This window comes from Eptatretus burgeri, chromosome 11 (genome assembly GCF_056783735.1).
Source record: "Eptatretus burgeri isolate ZD-2024b chromosome 11, Ebu_testis_v1, whole genome shotgun sequence".
Classification (NCBI taxonomy): Eukaryota; Metazoa; Chordata; class Myxini; order Myxiniformes; family Myxinidae; genus Eptatretus; species Eptatretus burgeri.
In genome coordinates, this window is record NC_140971.1 from 94,436,110 (window position 1) to 94,452,551 (window position 16,442).

The following is a 16,442-nucleotide window of genomic DNA, read 5'->3' on the forward strand; positions in this document are numbered from 1 at the left end:
GATACTTTTCCATTGCCGTAAGAGTTGTTATCACATTGTGTTCGTCAACTTGGTTAAATAACTGGCCAAGAAACACAAGATATGTCTTGAGGGACTGCCCTGATCTCATGTCTGACATTGAGGGCCTCCATCCATTGGGAGAGTAGAATCGCATGTCCAAGGTGGAGTGACCTGGTCCGAAACCAAATTGGTGATCTGAGATGAGGTTGTTGGAAAAATGGAAGGATTTCACATCATCCACGATGATGGATTCCATGACTTTGCTGATGACTGGAAGTCAGCTGAGTGGTCTGTAGTTGAGGGGATCAGTTTTTGCATCTTTTGATGTAATGAGGTGATGTTGGCTGACATCCAAGCAGATAAAAGATGACTGAGCACAAATGATATGGTGAACAGAGGTGAAAGAGCATGTGCAAGAGCAGCACACCAGGTTTGTAGGACACGTGAACTGATGCCGTCCTGTCCAGTTGCAGAAGCATAATCAGAGTTGAGGGTTGAAAGAACCTTCTCCACCTTTTCAGGTGCAAATTACAGAGTTCAGGAGCATTTGGGCGCGATAGGGAAGGATGGGTACCAAGAGTGAGGGGTTAGGGCACATGATTTGGAAGCAAACACAGAATTGAGGCATTCTGCATTCTCACGGTTGGAGTCAGCTGTGGTGCCATTTGAAGACGGGGAGGGGGATGGAAGGGGAGCATGCACCAGAGACAGACTTCACAATTGCCACCAGTTTTTTTTCTGGTGTGGAACAGCAGCATTTATTCCTTTCCAGATCCTTTGCATTCTTTATTTTGTATATTACACAAGCTTGAGGCTCATGGAAGAGCGAGGTGACGTATGGTTAAAGGGCAACAAATGACAGTAGGGTCACAATTGGACAAAACAAGCAGGGGAAGGGGAGATGTTAGCAACGTGTCGAATCAAAAACAAGAATCTTGTCATCAGGTGTAATTGTTTTGTGGAACAAGAATGTTTCTGGGAAGGAAAAGAGTCTCATATTCTCTGGAAAATCTTCTTTATCTCAATGCTGATGACTCCACCCTCTGCTGTACCATCAGTCATCCCTCAGATCTGCAAGCAGCAGCCTCTTCACTCTCTGCAGATCTCGATAAAATCACAAGCTGGTCAAACACTTGAAATATCCAAATATGCCTTTCAATCCTGACAAATCTCACACCCACACCATGTCTCACCAGAATCTCAACAATCCTCTTGAATAAGTCTCTCTCATGCAAGCTTTTGGGTCTCACTATCTGCCATGATCTTTCCTGGGAAAGACACATTTCCAAGCTGGCCTCCAAAGCTAGTCACCAACTCTGCATCCGACGTCATGCAAAGTCCTTCGTTGGCACACCCGAGCTTCTATTCTAACCACTTGCAAAGCTTTCATCCACAGTCTGATGGAGTACTGCTCTCCCCTCTGGAATGGTGCTCCTTCCTCACATCTAGCTTGACTTCACGCTGTGGAAACCAAGGCTTTTAGGATCATTGGTATCTCCCGCGATGAAGCCGAGTGTTTGGGTCTCTCACACTCTCACCGGAGGCAGGTCGGTGGTCTTTCTGTCTTCTCCTGTCTCCTCTTTGGCCTTGCCCCCCCCCAACCTCAGGGCACTCGAGCTCTGCCCAAACCCCCCCCCCCTCTGGTGAAACTGCCAAAATCAAGAATCACTACTCACGTTCACTCTTTTATTCCTCTTCCCCCCCACCTTTGTAACAAACTCCCACACTCTCTTCAATCCCACTTCTCTCTCCAGGTCTTCAAAACAGCCGTTTACCACCATTTCATATCTTCCCCCATCTAAAATATTCCCCCATCCTTACTACCCCGTTAATCCACCTCAAACCCACCTCCTTCAAATTCCCAGTTTTCCTTCCTAAAAGTCCCTGTGGTACCATCTTGTTTACCCCATGTACCCTCCCCCATCCCTCTTCCTTCCACAGATCTATTGTTGTCTCTGATCCCCACTATTTTGTGCTTCCTTCTCCTGCCCCTCTTGTCTCCTGTCTTCTTATTATATATGTTTCTGTGTATTCGCTCTTCCACGAGCCTCGACATGGTATACAAAAATAAAAAAAGAGAATCGGAAGGAAAGTGGAGGAAGGAAGTGCAGCAACTTGCATGTAAGACATTTGGGTTTGACAGGATAAAAAGGAGGGATGGGTGATGGCATGTGATGATGGTGCACCCACTGCCTGCTTGTGTTGAAGCTCTGGAAAAGAACCCATATATATATATATATATATATATATATATATATATATATATATATATATATATATATATATATATATATATATATATATATATATATATATATATATATATATATATATATATATATATATATATATATATATATATATATATATATATATATATATATATATATATATATATATATATATATATATATATATATATATATATATATATATATATATATATATATATATATATATATATATATATATACATACATATATATATATATATATATATATATATATATATATATATATATATATATATATATATATATATATATATATATATATATATATATATATATATATATATATATATATATATATATATATATATATATATATATATATATATATATATACATACATACATACATACATACATACATATATATATATATATATATATATATATATATATATATATATATATATATATATATATATATATATATATACATACATATACATACATACATACATACATACATACATACATACATACATACATACATACATACATACATACATATTATTTATTTATTTTCATGCATATCATGTGAACACATTTATTTATTTGATTGCTTGACTTGCTTGTTGTTTTTTTGAATTATTGCTCATGATTGTGATGGATAAAAAAAGGCATTGGTGGAATGGGTGTAGTGAGATCATTGGTTGGGATCTGAATGAATGCTGTATCTGTACACAGGTATGTTTCAGCTGATGTTACCTATTTCTCTCAAGCTCACCAGTAATTTCCTCATTTGTCTAAATTTTCTTCCACCATCCACATGGATTGTTTGCTCTCCTTAGTGGAAGGCCCTTGTTGGTCTCCAGTATGGCGGCCACCTCGCCGTGGCAGCCTCGCTCTCGGCCTTGGTTTCTGGCATGCAACTGGTCGCCATTCGAGCAGGCGTCTTCTCCGAGCCATCCCTCGCCAAGTGGCTCAGACCCTGCAGGCCGATCTGCTCTGGGCCATGGGACACATGGGTGAGTGGATTGAATTTGTAATCAGGATGTGATTGTTATGTGGAACAAGAATGTTTCTGGGAAGGAAGTTATTTTTATCATGTGTGGCACAAGACCAGGCTTAAGTATTCATGTGGTTTATAATGGGAGTGTTCACAGCAGATCCCCAAAATGAAAGGGAATTATTTTTAACATTTATCATGTTTGTTCTTCTCTTAAGTTGTGTACGATTCTAATTAAGATAGTCATGGAGATGATTGTTGATTGTTGGTAAAAAAAAAAAAAACAATGGTTATTTATTTATTTTTCATTTTTTGCTGTTATTTTGTAATTTGCCTAACTTTATCAAGTGCGACAAAGCCGAAGCATTTTGTGGTGTGCTCGAATGGCCAATAGTTTCTGCTGAACATGCCGCTTGTGAAAGTTTGTTTTATTTACCCTCCTGAGTGGCCAACTTGGGAGAAACCGTGGCCTGTTCTCGAGAGCTCAACTAAAGCAAGACCTGAGAAGCTTTCATCTTTAAATTTGGTTTCTCGTCATCTTGCTTAGCTTTGGACAAGCAATGCAAGAAGGTGAGTGCAAGTAAGGATAGCATGCGGTATCAGTTTTGGGAATTGTCTTGAGAGCAGGCCCTGGTCTTGCTGTGGTCTGACTAGTCCAGACAGTGTCGGTGTCGATCAAGCAAACATGAAGCTGAGTATTTTAAGTTGTCTGAAGAAATAAAATTGATGGAAGGAAAGACATTCGCAAATGTGACTCGTCGTTCAGCCTTTCTGAAGTGCATTAACATTGATGACTTGCTGTTTTCATCATTGCTTCATTACCTCTCCACAAAATGGATGGAAGAACATAGTTCTCGGGAGCTTATGGGTGGGCACGTTGTCCGTCCGTCCGTTCACAAATACTTGCAACTTATTCTCTGAAACTACACACACGATTTTGATGAAATTGTACCACAACCTTCATCTCCCGTGTTGTACCAAAGTTTGTTCATGGCATTAAAAATAATTGAGGTCTGAGGGGGTGTGAGGGGGGGGTTGCCCTCCAAAATAGGTATTCGCTTTCTTCTGAAAAATGACGCACACAATTCCGATGAAACTTTACTCCAACCTTCATCACCCGTGATGTACCAAAGGTTTTTTCATGGCATTAATAAAAATCCATGGGTTTGCCGACCATATTTTCCTATCTTGTGAAAACCCACTGTCTCTCTCTCTTGTGGGATGTGTGATCGGCCCAAATAAGTTTGAGTAATTGAGAATCTACCAATTTTTTGTTTGGGTACCGAGGGTTACATACACACATTTTATATGTGACACATTATATACACATTATCCATATTATATCCACACATATTATACATGTTGGTGGCAGGATTTGCACTCTGGCCATGACAGAATACCTCATGCTGCAAAACACATTGTAGAGGTGCTGAGGTGTCCACCAGATGGCGGTCTCCTCTGGCTCGCCTGAGGCAGTCCCTTCGCATGGGTGCCAGTAATCTGCCTGGGGGATGGCCAGACGGAGGCCCCTGGATACTGGCAGAAAGTGGATGCAGCGACACGGTGCGGCATGATCCAAATGTATGTATTAAAAATAATCGGGGTGTGAGGGGGTCTACGGAGAGAGTTTTCGAGGAGTGTGGGGGTGGGGGGGGTTGACCTCCAAAATATTGTTGCAAATTCGCTCCCGCCGACATGCGGACGGCCACGTGACTCGAATCGCGGCACGTCGCCCACCGGACGGACAATTCAGTCGTGACCCTCTCGGACCAACGCCGGGAGCTAGTCACGGGTGGGGGTTTAACCTCACCACGATCGTGCCAATTACCCACCCGCGCAGGATAGGGTCGCTCGCCAAATTCGATCTACCCAAGTACCTGCATGAATGGTCGACCGGGCGATTGCACCACGCCACAGGCCGACTCCGGACACGAACCGCTTAAGCGGTCCGTTCCGTGCTACAGTGATAACCGAGCGGTGTTATCGTCGGCCTCGACGGTTCCGATTCATTATCGGGCGTATTAAGCCCACTACGAACCCTTTACGTGAAGCAGGATGGAGGGTCAATAAAGAAAAGACGAAGCGAAATGGGAAAACAGTTGACACAATGCACATTTATTACGCGACACACGGAAAGCACACATATACAGCCAAACAGTCAAAATGCACATATAGCAGTTAAAACAAAAGAAACAATGACGCAGAATTACTACCGAATACGCGTACACACAGCAACACTTATACAGTTCTACTTTACAGACGGCGCCAACACACATTTACTCAAAATCAAAGGAAAGAAGCCACCCTCATAGACAAGGGGGCAGACAGGCCTGGAGGCCAATATGTGCACGTGACCTGGAGGAGCGGCCAGGTCTGCGAGACCGGGGGGGTCCTACCCGCGTCCTCGTGACGCGTTGGCGGACGAGCCGCAGATGTGGCCGCGTGGCTGTGCCCCGACTCCGTGCTCCTTGGCGGGTTTCGTTGGCACGACGTTTGGAGTGGGGTGGGAATGGGGCCCCCTTTTTGCACTATCTCAGCGCGGGGGAAAGGGGGAGTTGGTGATGCCCTGGGGGAGGAGTAGGGCTGGCTGGCTTGGGTCCCGCGACGAGCGATCTCACACCGCGACCTCGTCGCCGACCGCCGTCCTCACCTCGGACCCGAGCTCCTTTGCCTCTTCCCGCAACTCTCCTCAGCCGACTGCAGAACCCAACTCGATGCCACACCGATGACCTTGCCACCCGACTCCACTCTCTGCCACACCAATGACTCGACTCACTCTGCCTGCCGACACACACTGCTACTGCCACACTCTGCCCCGATTCGCCTTGCGCTCGCCATTTTATAGGGCGGCAGGAGAAAACAATATGCAAATATCCGGATCAGGATGACCTCGGGGGCGGAGCCACGCTCGCCAATTGGACGGAGGAAAAGTGGGCGTGAACCTCCCCTGATCCTAGAATTTGCATATATCGATTTCACACCGACGTGCCTGGAGGTGGGGCCAAGCCTCTCCGCGCTTGCGAATTGGACGAATCAGAAGTGGGCGTGTAGCGTTCTTGATCCGAATTCTCCCTCGGAAAGGCCGCCATCTCCGCTCGCGGCTCGGTGCGTATCGCTAAACGAGCCCAAGACAGCCCGACGCTCAGTGTTCACCGGTGGTGCGGGAATGGCCGTAGAAGGAGAGAGGTGAGAGTGGTGGAGGGTTTATCGGTGGTGGTTTGATGGTTATGGTGCCGTTTGGGAATGACGGTGATGCGATGTTTGCGGGATTGAGTTGTGAAGGTGAAGGTCGTGGCTGTTGGCGTTGTTGTTGTTGTTGTTGTTGTTGTTGTTGTGAGGGTTGGAGCGTGGTTGTAGTTGGTGACGATGGCTGGCGTGGTGGTTAAGGTGGTTGTTGTGTGATGGCGGTTGAGACGTGGTTGGTTCAAAATACAGATAGAACAGAAAAACGGCTATCTCAAAGCGTCGCAGCCTGAATGAATCGCATAAATTCCCTCTAGACAATGGATTTGGGGCTAACTCCACATGCACTTAGAGATATCTTACCTTCGGGCCCTTCATGGTGTAATGCGAATTTCCACAGCCGTAACAATATGCATTTGCTTTCTTCTCCGAAACTACACACAATTTAAATGAAACTTGACCACAACCTTCATCACCTGCGATATGCCAAAGTTTGTTCATGCTGTTAAGAAATCGCAGTTGTAGTATATTTATGGGCGATTCGTGGGTTGCCCCCAAAAATAGGTATTTGCTATAACGTTGGTTCATTGGTACATTTTGCCGATTCTGTCCCATGTTGAGTTCCTCCTCAGTTTCATTATTCTTCCAGGTGAGTGCCCAAGGGAATTGGCCCCATTTTTCTTTTTTAGTATGGTTTTAATTCCAGAAAATATATATTTACCCCCCCCCCCCACCCTCCGACAAGGTCAGAGATGGAGGACATTAAAATGAACTCTGTCCGACTGACTGATCATCTGTCCATGTACATTTGTGTTCATGATATTTCAGAAATCATTGAGCACTTAGCGTTCATATTGTATCTATTCCTCATGACATTATTTCAAACTGATTATATCACGGCGGTGATTGGCTGAATTCTGTTGCCATGGAAACTATCTCGGTTACTTGGCTTGTGTATGTGATATTTCAAACATCGTTGAATATTTAGCTTTTGTATTACACAGATCTATTCCTCATAGCACCCAAATGGTGGGGGACCTACAGTATCAGCTTCTTGTTTTGTTTTTATTGTTGCGACATGCTCCACCTCCACTGCTTGCAACAGATGAGATGTACTGATCATAACTGAGGGAACTATTTCATTGTAGTTTTTGTGCCATCTTTTTGGGGATCTTTGATGGGTAAGAAAACAAATGCATTAATTGCCATTTGCTGTAATGCAGTGAAGATCAAGGGTGTGGAAAGTGTTTCATGTGCGAAGCATTCGTTGCATTTTGCTTTTCCAGGTGCCGGTGTTAAAGTGGCAGTTTTTGACACAGGCCTGAGCGAGCGTCATCCGCATTTCAGGAACGTGAAGGAGCGAACAAACTGGACCAATGAGAAGACCCTCGATGATGGTCTGATTACATTGTCTTCTCATTGTTATTTATTTGCTTGGCTCCTGCATCTCGATAAAACTTAGACCAGCAATCTTGCAATAGTTTGACGTTGTTGGATACCCATATCCAGGATATGACAAATACAGTTGCATTTCAGATCTGTGATCATTGGGTACCAATGATTACTGTTGTCAGAGATTATCTCATGAGAATTTAGTCAATGACATGGCATCAAACGCAGCTCGACGTGAGTACGTCGTATAATTATGTACCATTGGAACTGAGTACGTCGTATAATTATGTATATTATTAGTTACGTAACACACCACACTGAACGAGTCCTGGCGAGGGTTTGTAATCTCTGATTGCTCTTTCTCGTTTTATATCTTTACACTTAAGCACTACTTTCCTGATGTCAACTCATTGAAAACTGTAATTGGCAGTGATACTGATGAACATCAATTTTTAACTGAAGTGTTGAATTATTATTATCTTGCCAAAACGAAGTTTTTGCAAGATATGTTAGTCAGCTTGTATGTGTTTTTTTTTGTTTGTTTGTTTGGTTGTTTGTCTGTTATCACGTATAAAAAATTCTGCAGAGCACAGTTATCATTGGAAATTTTTGTAACTTCGCATATCAGAGGCCTATAGAGGTCCCTTTCAGTGCACAAAATTTTGAAGGTCAAGCTCAAAGGTCAAAGGTCAAGGTCACTTTGTCGCAAATCAGGGGAGTCGACGAAACCCTTATTTTTTGAGTAATTTTGATTGGATCGTCTTCAAACTTCATGGGAATATAGTTCATGGTCTGGCGCTCAGCTGATTAATTTTTGGTGGCGATTGACCTTGACCTTCATGGTTAGCGCCTCAGGTCAAACATATTTGACCCCAAGGTCAAATTTTCAAGTTTAAGGAACCATATCGTGTAGTACCTCAAATTGAACACCTCGATGAGTGCTTTCTAGATATGTCAAGCTTGAGACATTATGACGTCATTTGGTGACGTTATGAGGCAAAAGCATATTTTTCATGGTTACTCTGAAGAACGATTCTCATTGGAATCTCTCGTAGGCAGATATTCCTCAAGGAGTCGCTCCTGGTGGATAGCAGCTCTGTTCACCTTAGTGTGACCTTAAAGAAGTCACACCTGGTCACCTTTTGGCAAGATACGGGTCACCCTGCGGGTGACATTGGTTTATTTTTTTGTTTATGTTTTTAAAAAAGAAACAGTTTTTGTTGTAAAAGTAATTTAAAAAATTAATTTAGGAATGTTGTTGCTTTTTCTTGTTTCACTTCACCATTAACTTGGTTTGAGCCCATTTGTACATTGTTTGCATCATTACAGCAGCCTTTTAAAAACCCTTTCTTCCTTTCCTGCCTCTACTTCGTTTTTTCCCCAAAAGTGATCCTATCCCCTCCAAACTCCCTTCCTCCTCTTCTTCTTCATCCCATCTGTTGTTTTCTCGGTTCTCCTCCCTCCCTCCACTATTTCTGTATGTAAACAGCTTTTCCTGCTTTTGTTTGTAAACTTATGTAGATAATTCCTTTTGATTTAAAAATATGTTTTTTTATTATTTATTTTAAATATGTTCATGCATTGTTGTTCTTGTTTTTTGTTGTTGTTTGTTTTATTTGTGAGTGCATTGCTTCATTTCCTACACTCCGTAGGCCTTGGCCATGGCACGTTTGTTGCGGGTGTGATTGCGAGTATGCGTGAATGTCAAGGCTTTGCTCCTGATGCAGAACTCCACATCTTTCGTGTGTTTACCAACAATCAGGTTTGTGACTGTGCAGGCTGAGCCCTTCTCAGGACACCCCATATTTAATGCTTGCATGGAATTCCACTGTGAGTGATCAAACTCCAATATGTGTAACAATATTTACTTTCCTTGGCCTATTACGAAATCATCATTTTTGTCCTGTCTTCTTTATAACAGGGCACTTGTGATGAAAATTTTCTTCCTTCACCGTCAACATTATATATATATATATATATATATATATATATATATATATATATATATATATATATATATATATATATATATGTATATGTTTGTAATATTTTTAATCTTAAGGGTCTTGTGAGTTCAAATTATCATTTCACGTGAATAGTGAATTGAGTTTCATGAAAATCAAATAAATAATGCTTACTGTATAACATCGCCTTTTCATGAAAACAGTTAATATTTGGGGCTGGGACCGACACCCTCTGTTATCTTTTGCGCCCTATATTTTCACACATTCTACCGGTCTCCCAACTCACAATCCAGAGGGCAACTTTTTTGAAATTGTGCATTTTTGCTGGGAATTGCATAGCAAGTGTGCAACATGGAATATGATTCGGTCACGTAAGGCTTCAACAGGTTCGTATTCTTAACAATACATATTCAGTAAAGTTCCATGCCCAATAAGTTTAGAAAAATTATTTTTGTGTGTGTGTGTGTGTATATGTATATATATATATATATATATATATATATATATATATATATATATATATATATATATATATATATATATATATGTGTATGGATGTATACATATACCCCTGACCCACACTTTACACCAATTAGAAAGTTTTGAAGAGGAAAAAAAAACTTCAGAATTCAGAGAGAAAAGATTTACTTTTCGATAACAATAACTTGTACACAAAAGGAGGTCGTTTGGCATATCATGGGTGCACTCTATAAACACTACATTTATTCATATTTAATACTTTATTAACTTTATTTCACTGGATTGGTGGGGAGGAGAATAGTGGGCAAGCACAGGGACATCACCAGGTTGTTAAAATAAAATAAAATCCTTGACCTAACCTTGACTTGCGCCTGTCCTCGACCCATGCTCGACCCATGTTCGACCCATGTTCGACCCATGTTCGACCCATGTTCGACCCATCCTCGCCGCCACCTTCCTTCAACCCACCCTTATCTTTCACTAATATAGTCACAAATTTACACTCAGTCGTTGTTAAATCCTAATAAATGCAGTACATTTTATTAAAAGCTTTCAAAATGGCTTTACCTTTTGTTTACTCTTACTCGTGTTTGCAAACTTTACCATTATGCCAAAATGAAACATTTCCATACATTCGACTTCAAAGCCACAGCAGGGATAATCAGTTTCTTATCATGATGCTCGTGTTTGACGTACATGTAGATCATATCTGAAAATGTTTACGTACAACATAGTTTGCGATGCACTACATTTGGCAAGAAAGTCCATTCCCAGTGTAATGGATAACAGAATATGCATTAGTGTCATCCATGTCACTCGATCACAAAGTTTCTTCACTGAACAAACTTCGAAATGTTTAATTTCTGCCAGCAAGCAACTCTTCCTCAAAGTAAACCATCTGCGACATTCACCGTGCCACATTGATGTCTTAATAAGAACAAAGGTCTTTTTGAATTATTTGAGGAACTTCATTCTGCCAGGTTTGTGCTGCTCGCTGTAATGTTTTGGTGCCTGTGACATGTTTTACTGGGAAGTGTTTATTTTTCTGACGTTATACAAAGTTTGTAATGTGTATTCTGAGAAAGCTCTTCTTGACGAGAGAAAAAGGGACCTCCATGTTTTCTTTCGTTGCTGAAATTATCCAGGATGTAGAATCATGATTTATAAACAAAAAGCAAACAAGTAATGATGAAATTAAGTTTATTGAGAAAGTTAATTATTGATGCCAAAAATAATTATAATTGCCTGGCATTCCATTGGGGTGATGAAAATCACTAATTTAAATATGAATGATGAGGTGGAGATCACTACAAATCCACCAATTTATACTTTCCTTCTCCATGTGGTTACAAAACGGCTTCTTTTTAAAATTCAAAATGGCCTCTTTCACAGGTCTGTCCAACGCACGATCTCCTAAACGGTTGTGCAGAAATGTTGGGCCTTTAAGGTCACAGTTGGGGTTAACTCTAAATTTGACATTGGGTCATTCCTGGTGGAACTTTCTGACATCTTTCATTTTGCCTTCGCTGATGAGCATGGGGATTTGCGATGGCATCCCATCAACTTCACTCTAGTTTATCTGTTGTGAAGACCTACATGCCCTTGTTTCTTACTTTTAAGAGAAGGATGTTTGTTGTGAAGTAAATAAAGTTGTTGTTTTTTTTTTAACTTAAAGTTGTGTTCTGGAGTATTTTTTTTGCGACTGTCTGTTTTGGGGATGTGAAAATGTTTGAATTGGTCATTTTGAGTTTGCTGATTTCAATTTGAGCTAACGAGCATTGTTTACAACCCTTGTGTGTCTATTTTCATGTTTTGTAATGCACATGCTGTGGTTGGTTGTTTTTTTTGTTTGTTTTTTTTTTCCCCCACCTGCTTCCCAGGTTTCCTACACCTCCTGGTTCCTGGATGCATTCAACTATGCCATACAGAAGAAGGTCAATGTTTTGAACTTGAGCATCGGTGGTCCTGATTTCATGGACCAGCCATTTGTGGACAAGGTCTCTTAAGTTTTCCTCCTTGTACTCTAAAATCCTGTCACTGTAAAGTGCAAAAGCAGGACGATCCTCATATTTATTGTGTTCAGTCATGTACGGGTTTCAGCTTGCATCCCCGATATCCATGAAAAATTCGGATATTCTATTAAATGGAGGCACAACACAATTTGCATCGATTGACCATTCTACTTCATGTCCAGGATTTGAAAGTTTAATTGGGAAGAAATCGGAAGTCACTTAAGATGCATTATTTGCTTTGACGTCATGTCTCAGTCACTTAAAGCAGCCATGTAACCATCATTGGCAGATAGTATGTACGCGTGCTGCAGATAAATCGGTCCGTATCTTTGCACTGGTGCAGTCACACCAGTTTCCGGTCTACAAATCATAAAGGATTTCTGGTGCAGTTTGATTATGGATGGTTCTCAACGGTGTTCTCCAAGTGTTTGATTGGGAATAGGTCTTGTGTCATGGCAACCCATGCTGGAGTGACTATGCCATTGGTCTGCATTAAATCCCTGACATATTCGCCCCTGCGTTGTCATGTGTTGTCATTTTGTTGTTCAACCAACATCCTGGCACCCCTCTGACCTGATCCTGCCACCTGCGGGGGAAGCACGACTGGAGTATCTTTTGGCCATGAAGAAACTGGCAATTGGTCTCTAGCCCATAATTGTACATCACGTGACCTCTTGTCAGCAAATGTTGGTGCTCCAAACCATCATCGAGCTGCAGCCAATGCAAATTGATTTCTCAATGCTAAAATTTTCAACAAACGTCTTTGTAAAGACCTGTAATTGTTGTTTTAACCTCCAAGGAGCCTTTCTGAGTTCCGCTGTTTTGACAGCGCGTGCGCTGTATAGAATTGCACCGAGTTTAAAATTTCCCCTGTGTCCTGTCCCCCCCCCCCCCCCACGTGCCTCAAATGAGCCAATGACGGCCGTGCGGTAGATGGCAGTGCGTAACCTCGACGGAAATGGCGACAATTGACGGAAATACCCGAGTATTTCAATGGAAATTTGTGAAACTAATGTGTCATATATGTGAAAACCATTAAATTTATTGCTTGACGGAAAAAAAACCAAGAAATGCTCCCCTCTCATGTACGAACGAACGAAAGACGTCATTTCTGCCCACCATGGCATTTCGCGCCGAACACCGAACGCTGAAAGCTAAGTTCTTCTTATGCAATCATTCTCTTTAATATTAGCCATAAACAAGTGTTTTGTCATGCATTAGTAGTTGAAATTTACTTACAATTATGGCAGATATTGGTAGCAAAGTGATAAGTGGTTCTTTCAATAACATTAGTGTACTCATTTGCTTCACCACACACGCTGTATTGAAGGATTTCACTTGTTGGTTGTTTTTTTTTCTTTTTCCTGTTGCTGCCACAACTGAATGCAACATTGCCATGTTTTCAACAGATGTCACCTGTTTAGCTTCCGTCATCATGCATAACAACGACACAGTCTTGTCCACTTTGTATCGAGCAATTTTGACTGAATGACAAGAAGCAGCTCCTGGCTAATTCATGAAATCTGATTCATTTATACCTGATTATATCAGAGGAAAGCGCATCAACTTCCTATCTATTATTTCTTGTGCACCACATGACTTTCAGCAGCAGTCACGATGTTCTGTACTTGCGTAGCTTCTGAATAAGCTGTAAACTGTTCACCTGACAGAATATTTCTCTAATTATTATCGTATTTAAATTTTTGCATCGATTATGTTTCCTTAATTTTGGTGCACAGAATAGTTGTGCCCTTTTCTTGTCTCATTTTGTCAAACTTGGTGAGCATTGTTCTTGACCTTGATTAAAAATTTGCCGAAAGTGATATGAAAAATGCGTGGTGACTGTTTTGGACCTCAGTTATTTCTTTTATTTTTTTCTCTGAAGTTGGCAAGCAAACCCAGGCTGTTTGGTCCCAGGTAACTAACAAGATTGCTATATGTTTTATGGTTTGTAAGTTTCCTTCCCTTTTCTGACTTCTCACTGATACATCTCAATTGCTCTTCTTCTTCAGCACAATCAGGATGCGGGCATTCACCCAGTAAACCCTTCCTTGTTAACCTCCCAAGCTTCAAACTCCAGGTTCTATGCCTAGCTCCACTTTCATCCCCCTTTTATCCCACCAGTTTCCATTTGTCAGTTTGATCCATAGACTCCTATAGAGAAGGACTGGAACCTCCCATGCTCGGGGTTTGTAACTTGAGTCCGCGGCTAAAATGACTTCTAGAAGGGCGAGAGACACGATCTCGGGATCCATATAGGGGTTTTTGAGGACGGCGAGTTCAATAGTGTCATTTTCAACACCACCTGAGGTCATCTTCAAGGTCAAATTACTGAATTTGGGTATTTTTTGCCCGTTTTTGTGTCTAACTCGTAAACGGTGAGAGATGGCTGATTGTAATAAGATGCAAGTGTGTAGAGCTGTCAAACTTTGATATTTATTGTCATATATCATATTACATAAACATTATATGCATGTCACAACACTATGCCTATTAGAACTATGTCTATGTCTATTACTAGTTGGAAAGCTTTTCTTGCCTCCTGAGGCATCCCAAAGCTTTTTCTTTGTCACTTACATTGAGGACATGAGCTTTCAATAGAATGTTAGCTAAAGTATTACATGCAGCATTACTACTAGCTAAAGGTGCATCTCCAGACGATAACAGCTCAGCAAAATGAAATCGGCAACGCATTTTAGTCTTGTCATACAAATTATAGGCATTATGTACAAAAAAGACGGTTGACATAGTCGGCACACTCAATCCACCTCTATTCAATTTATCTAGAAACTCAGATGACACCTCGTTACCATCTTCATCATCAATGATCTCCTCCATACTAGTGCTATCGCCAAATTTATGAACAAGGTGTCCGGCCAAATAAACTACTTTATGCTTAAGGGCATCGTCAGACCCCAAGAGATCCTGAGTGTCTTGAGGAGTAATCTCGTCAATGAGTTCACTTCGCTCATCTGGATTTATGGAAGTTGTACAGTTCTTGTCACAATCAATCACACGAGAACTAGATTCGGGCATAATGTCATGCTTAATGAGTGTTTGCAAATTTACAATTTTAGCTGCACCCATAATGTCAGCTACGTCAATGTAGAAATTTCCACCGCTTCTTTGCCTGGCTTGGCCGAAAAACTTTTCCAAGGCTTCATCTGCAAATATAGGAGGAAGAACGTAGTCAAAGTCTTTCTCTGCCAGAAGATGCAGCTGCGACAGAAGGAAGGTGAAATGAGGAAGCTCGTGTGCCTCAGTCATCCAACACAGCTGGCTTATTACAAGCTGAATAATTTCCTTGCTTGTGCATTCATAGATGTTTACCTGGTCAGTTATGGATCTAATCTGGGACCATTTTGAGAGCAGGCTGTTCTGTTCTTCTGCAAAGGAAAAAGTCTTTTGGGCACCTCAATGCCATCTTTCTCAACTTTATTCAAGAATAGAAATCCAAAAGGTGAATGAACTTGTTGGAAATGAAAGAACTGCTTGACAGTTTGTCCAGTTGCATCAGTTCTTGATAGGTAAAGATTTTCCTGGTCTTTTATGATGTTAAAGCCAGGAAAATAGGAGCTGATTTTAGCACAGAAGTGGTCGAAATCTTGGATATTGTCTGCAGCCTCATCAGCTGCCTGCGTCTTCTTAGCTCTTGATTCTGACGTAAAAGATGATGTTGGGCGTGGGGCTGAGGTCACCTGCTTCAAAGCTGATTTCGGTACTCCAGGAAATATTGATGGGGGTTCTTTGGGTCGTTTGCCACCCCTAACTGACACCCAATCACAATTGAAATATGTCTCACAAATATATATCTCCTTTAAGCACCTCAAGCTTTCTTTCTCATTTGGCATTGCCAATATCCATCTCTCCCTCTCCTCAGGATCTTTTGGGAAGGATATGACCTTTACATGAGGCATCCCATCATAGTTTCCTCTACAACCAAAGCAGCTGCAACGACATGGCATATTGTCACCAAAGCAGGAAACAACACAAAGATCCTGTGAGATCACCAGTTGGACAGTTTCTGAAAGAGAAACAAACAAAACATACATTAGTTAATGATGATAGAAATCAGCAAGTAGGTGCAGTAGGTGCAAAATGTCATGTTTTGTCATAGACTTTAGAAAAGTTTTCCTCTATGAGTTACACAAAAACCGGCACAAAATACCAAAATT

At 41.3% G+C, this 16,442-nt stretch overlaps 1 protein-coding gene across 2 annotated transcripts in view; it reads left to right on the forward strand.

The window, feature by feature from the left end:
• Nucleotides 1-16,442, forward strand: part of MBTPS1 (membrane bound transcription factor peptidase, site 1) — a 189,619-nt gene that overhangs the window by 102,699 nt on the left and 70,478 nt on the right. For both annotated transcript variants that reach the window (XM_085847449.1, XM_085847450.1), the window contains exons 4-7: nt 3,079-3,255; nt 7,706-7,816; nt 9,464-9,573; nt 12,136-12,252. In XM_085847449.1, coding sequence (XP_085703575.1) covers nt 3,079-3,255; nt 7,706-7,816; nt 9,464-9,573; nt 12,136-12,252 — 515 coding nt within the window. The remainder of the gene's footprint in view (nt 1-3,078; nt 3,256-7,705; nt 7,817-9,463; nt 9,574-12,135; nt 12,253-16,442) is intronic.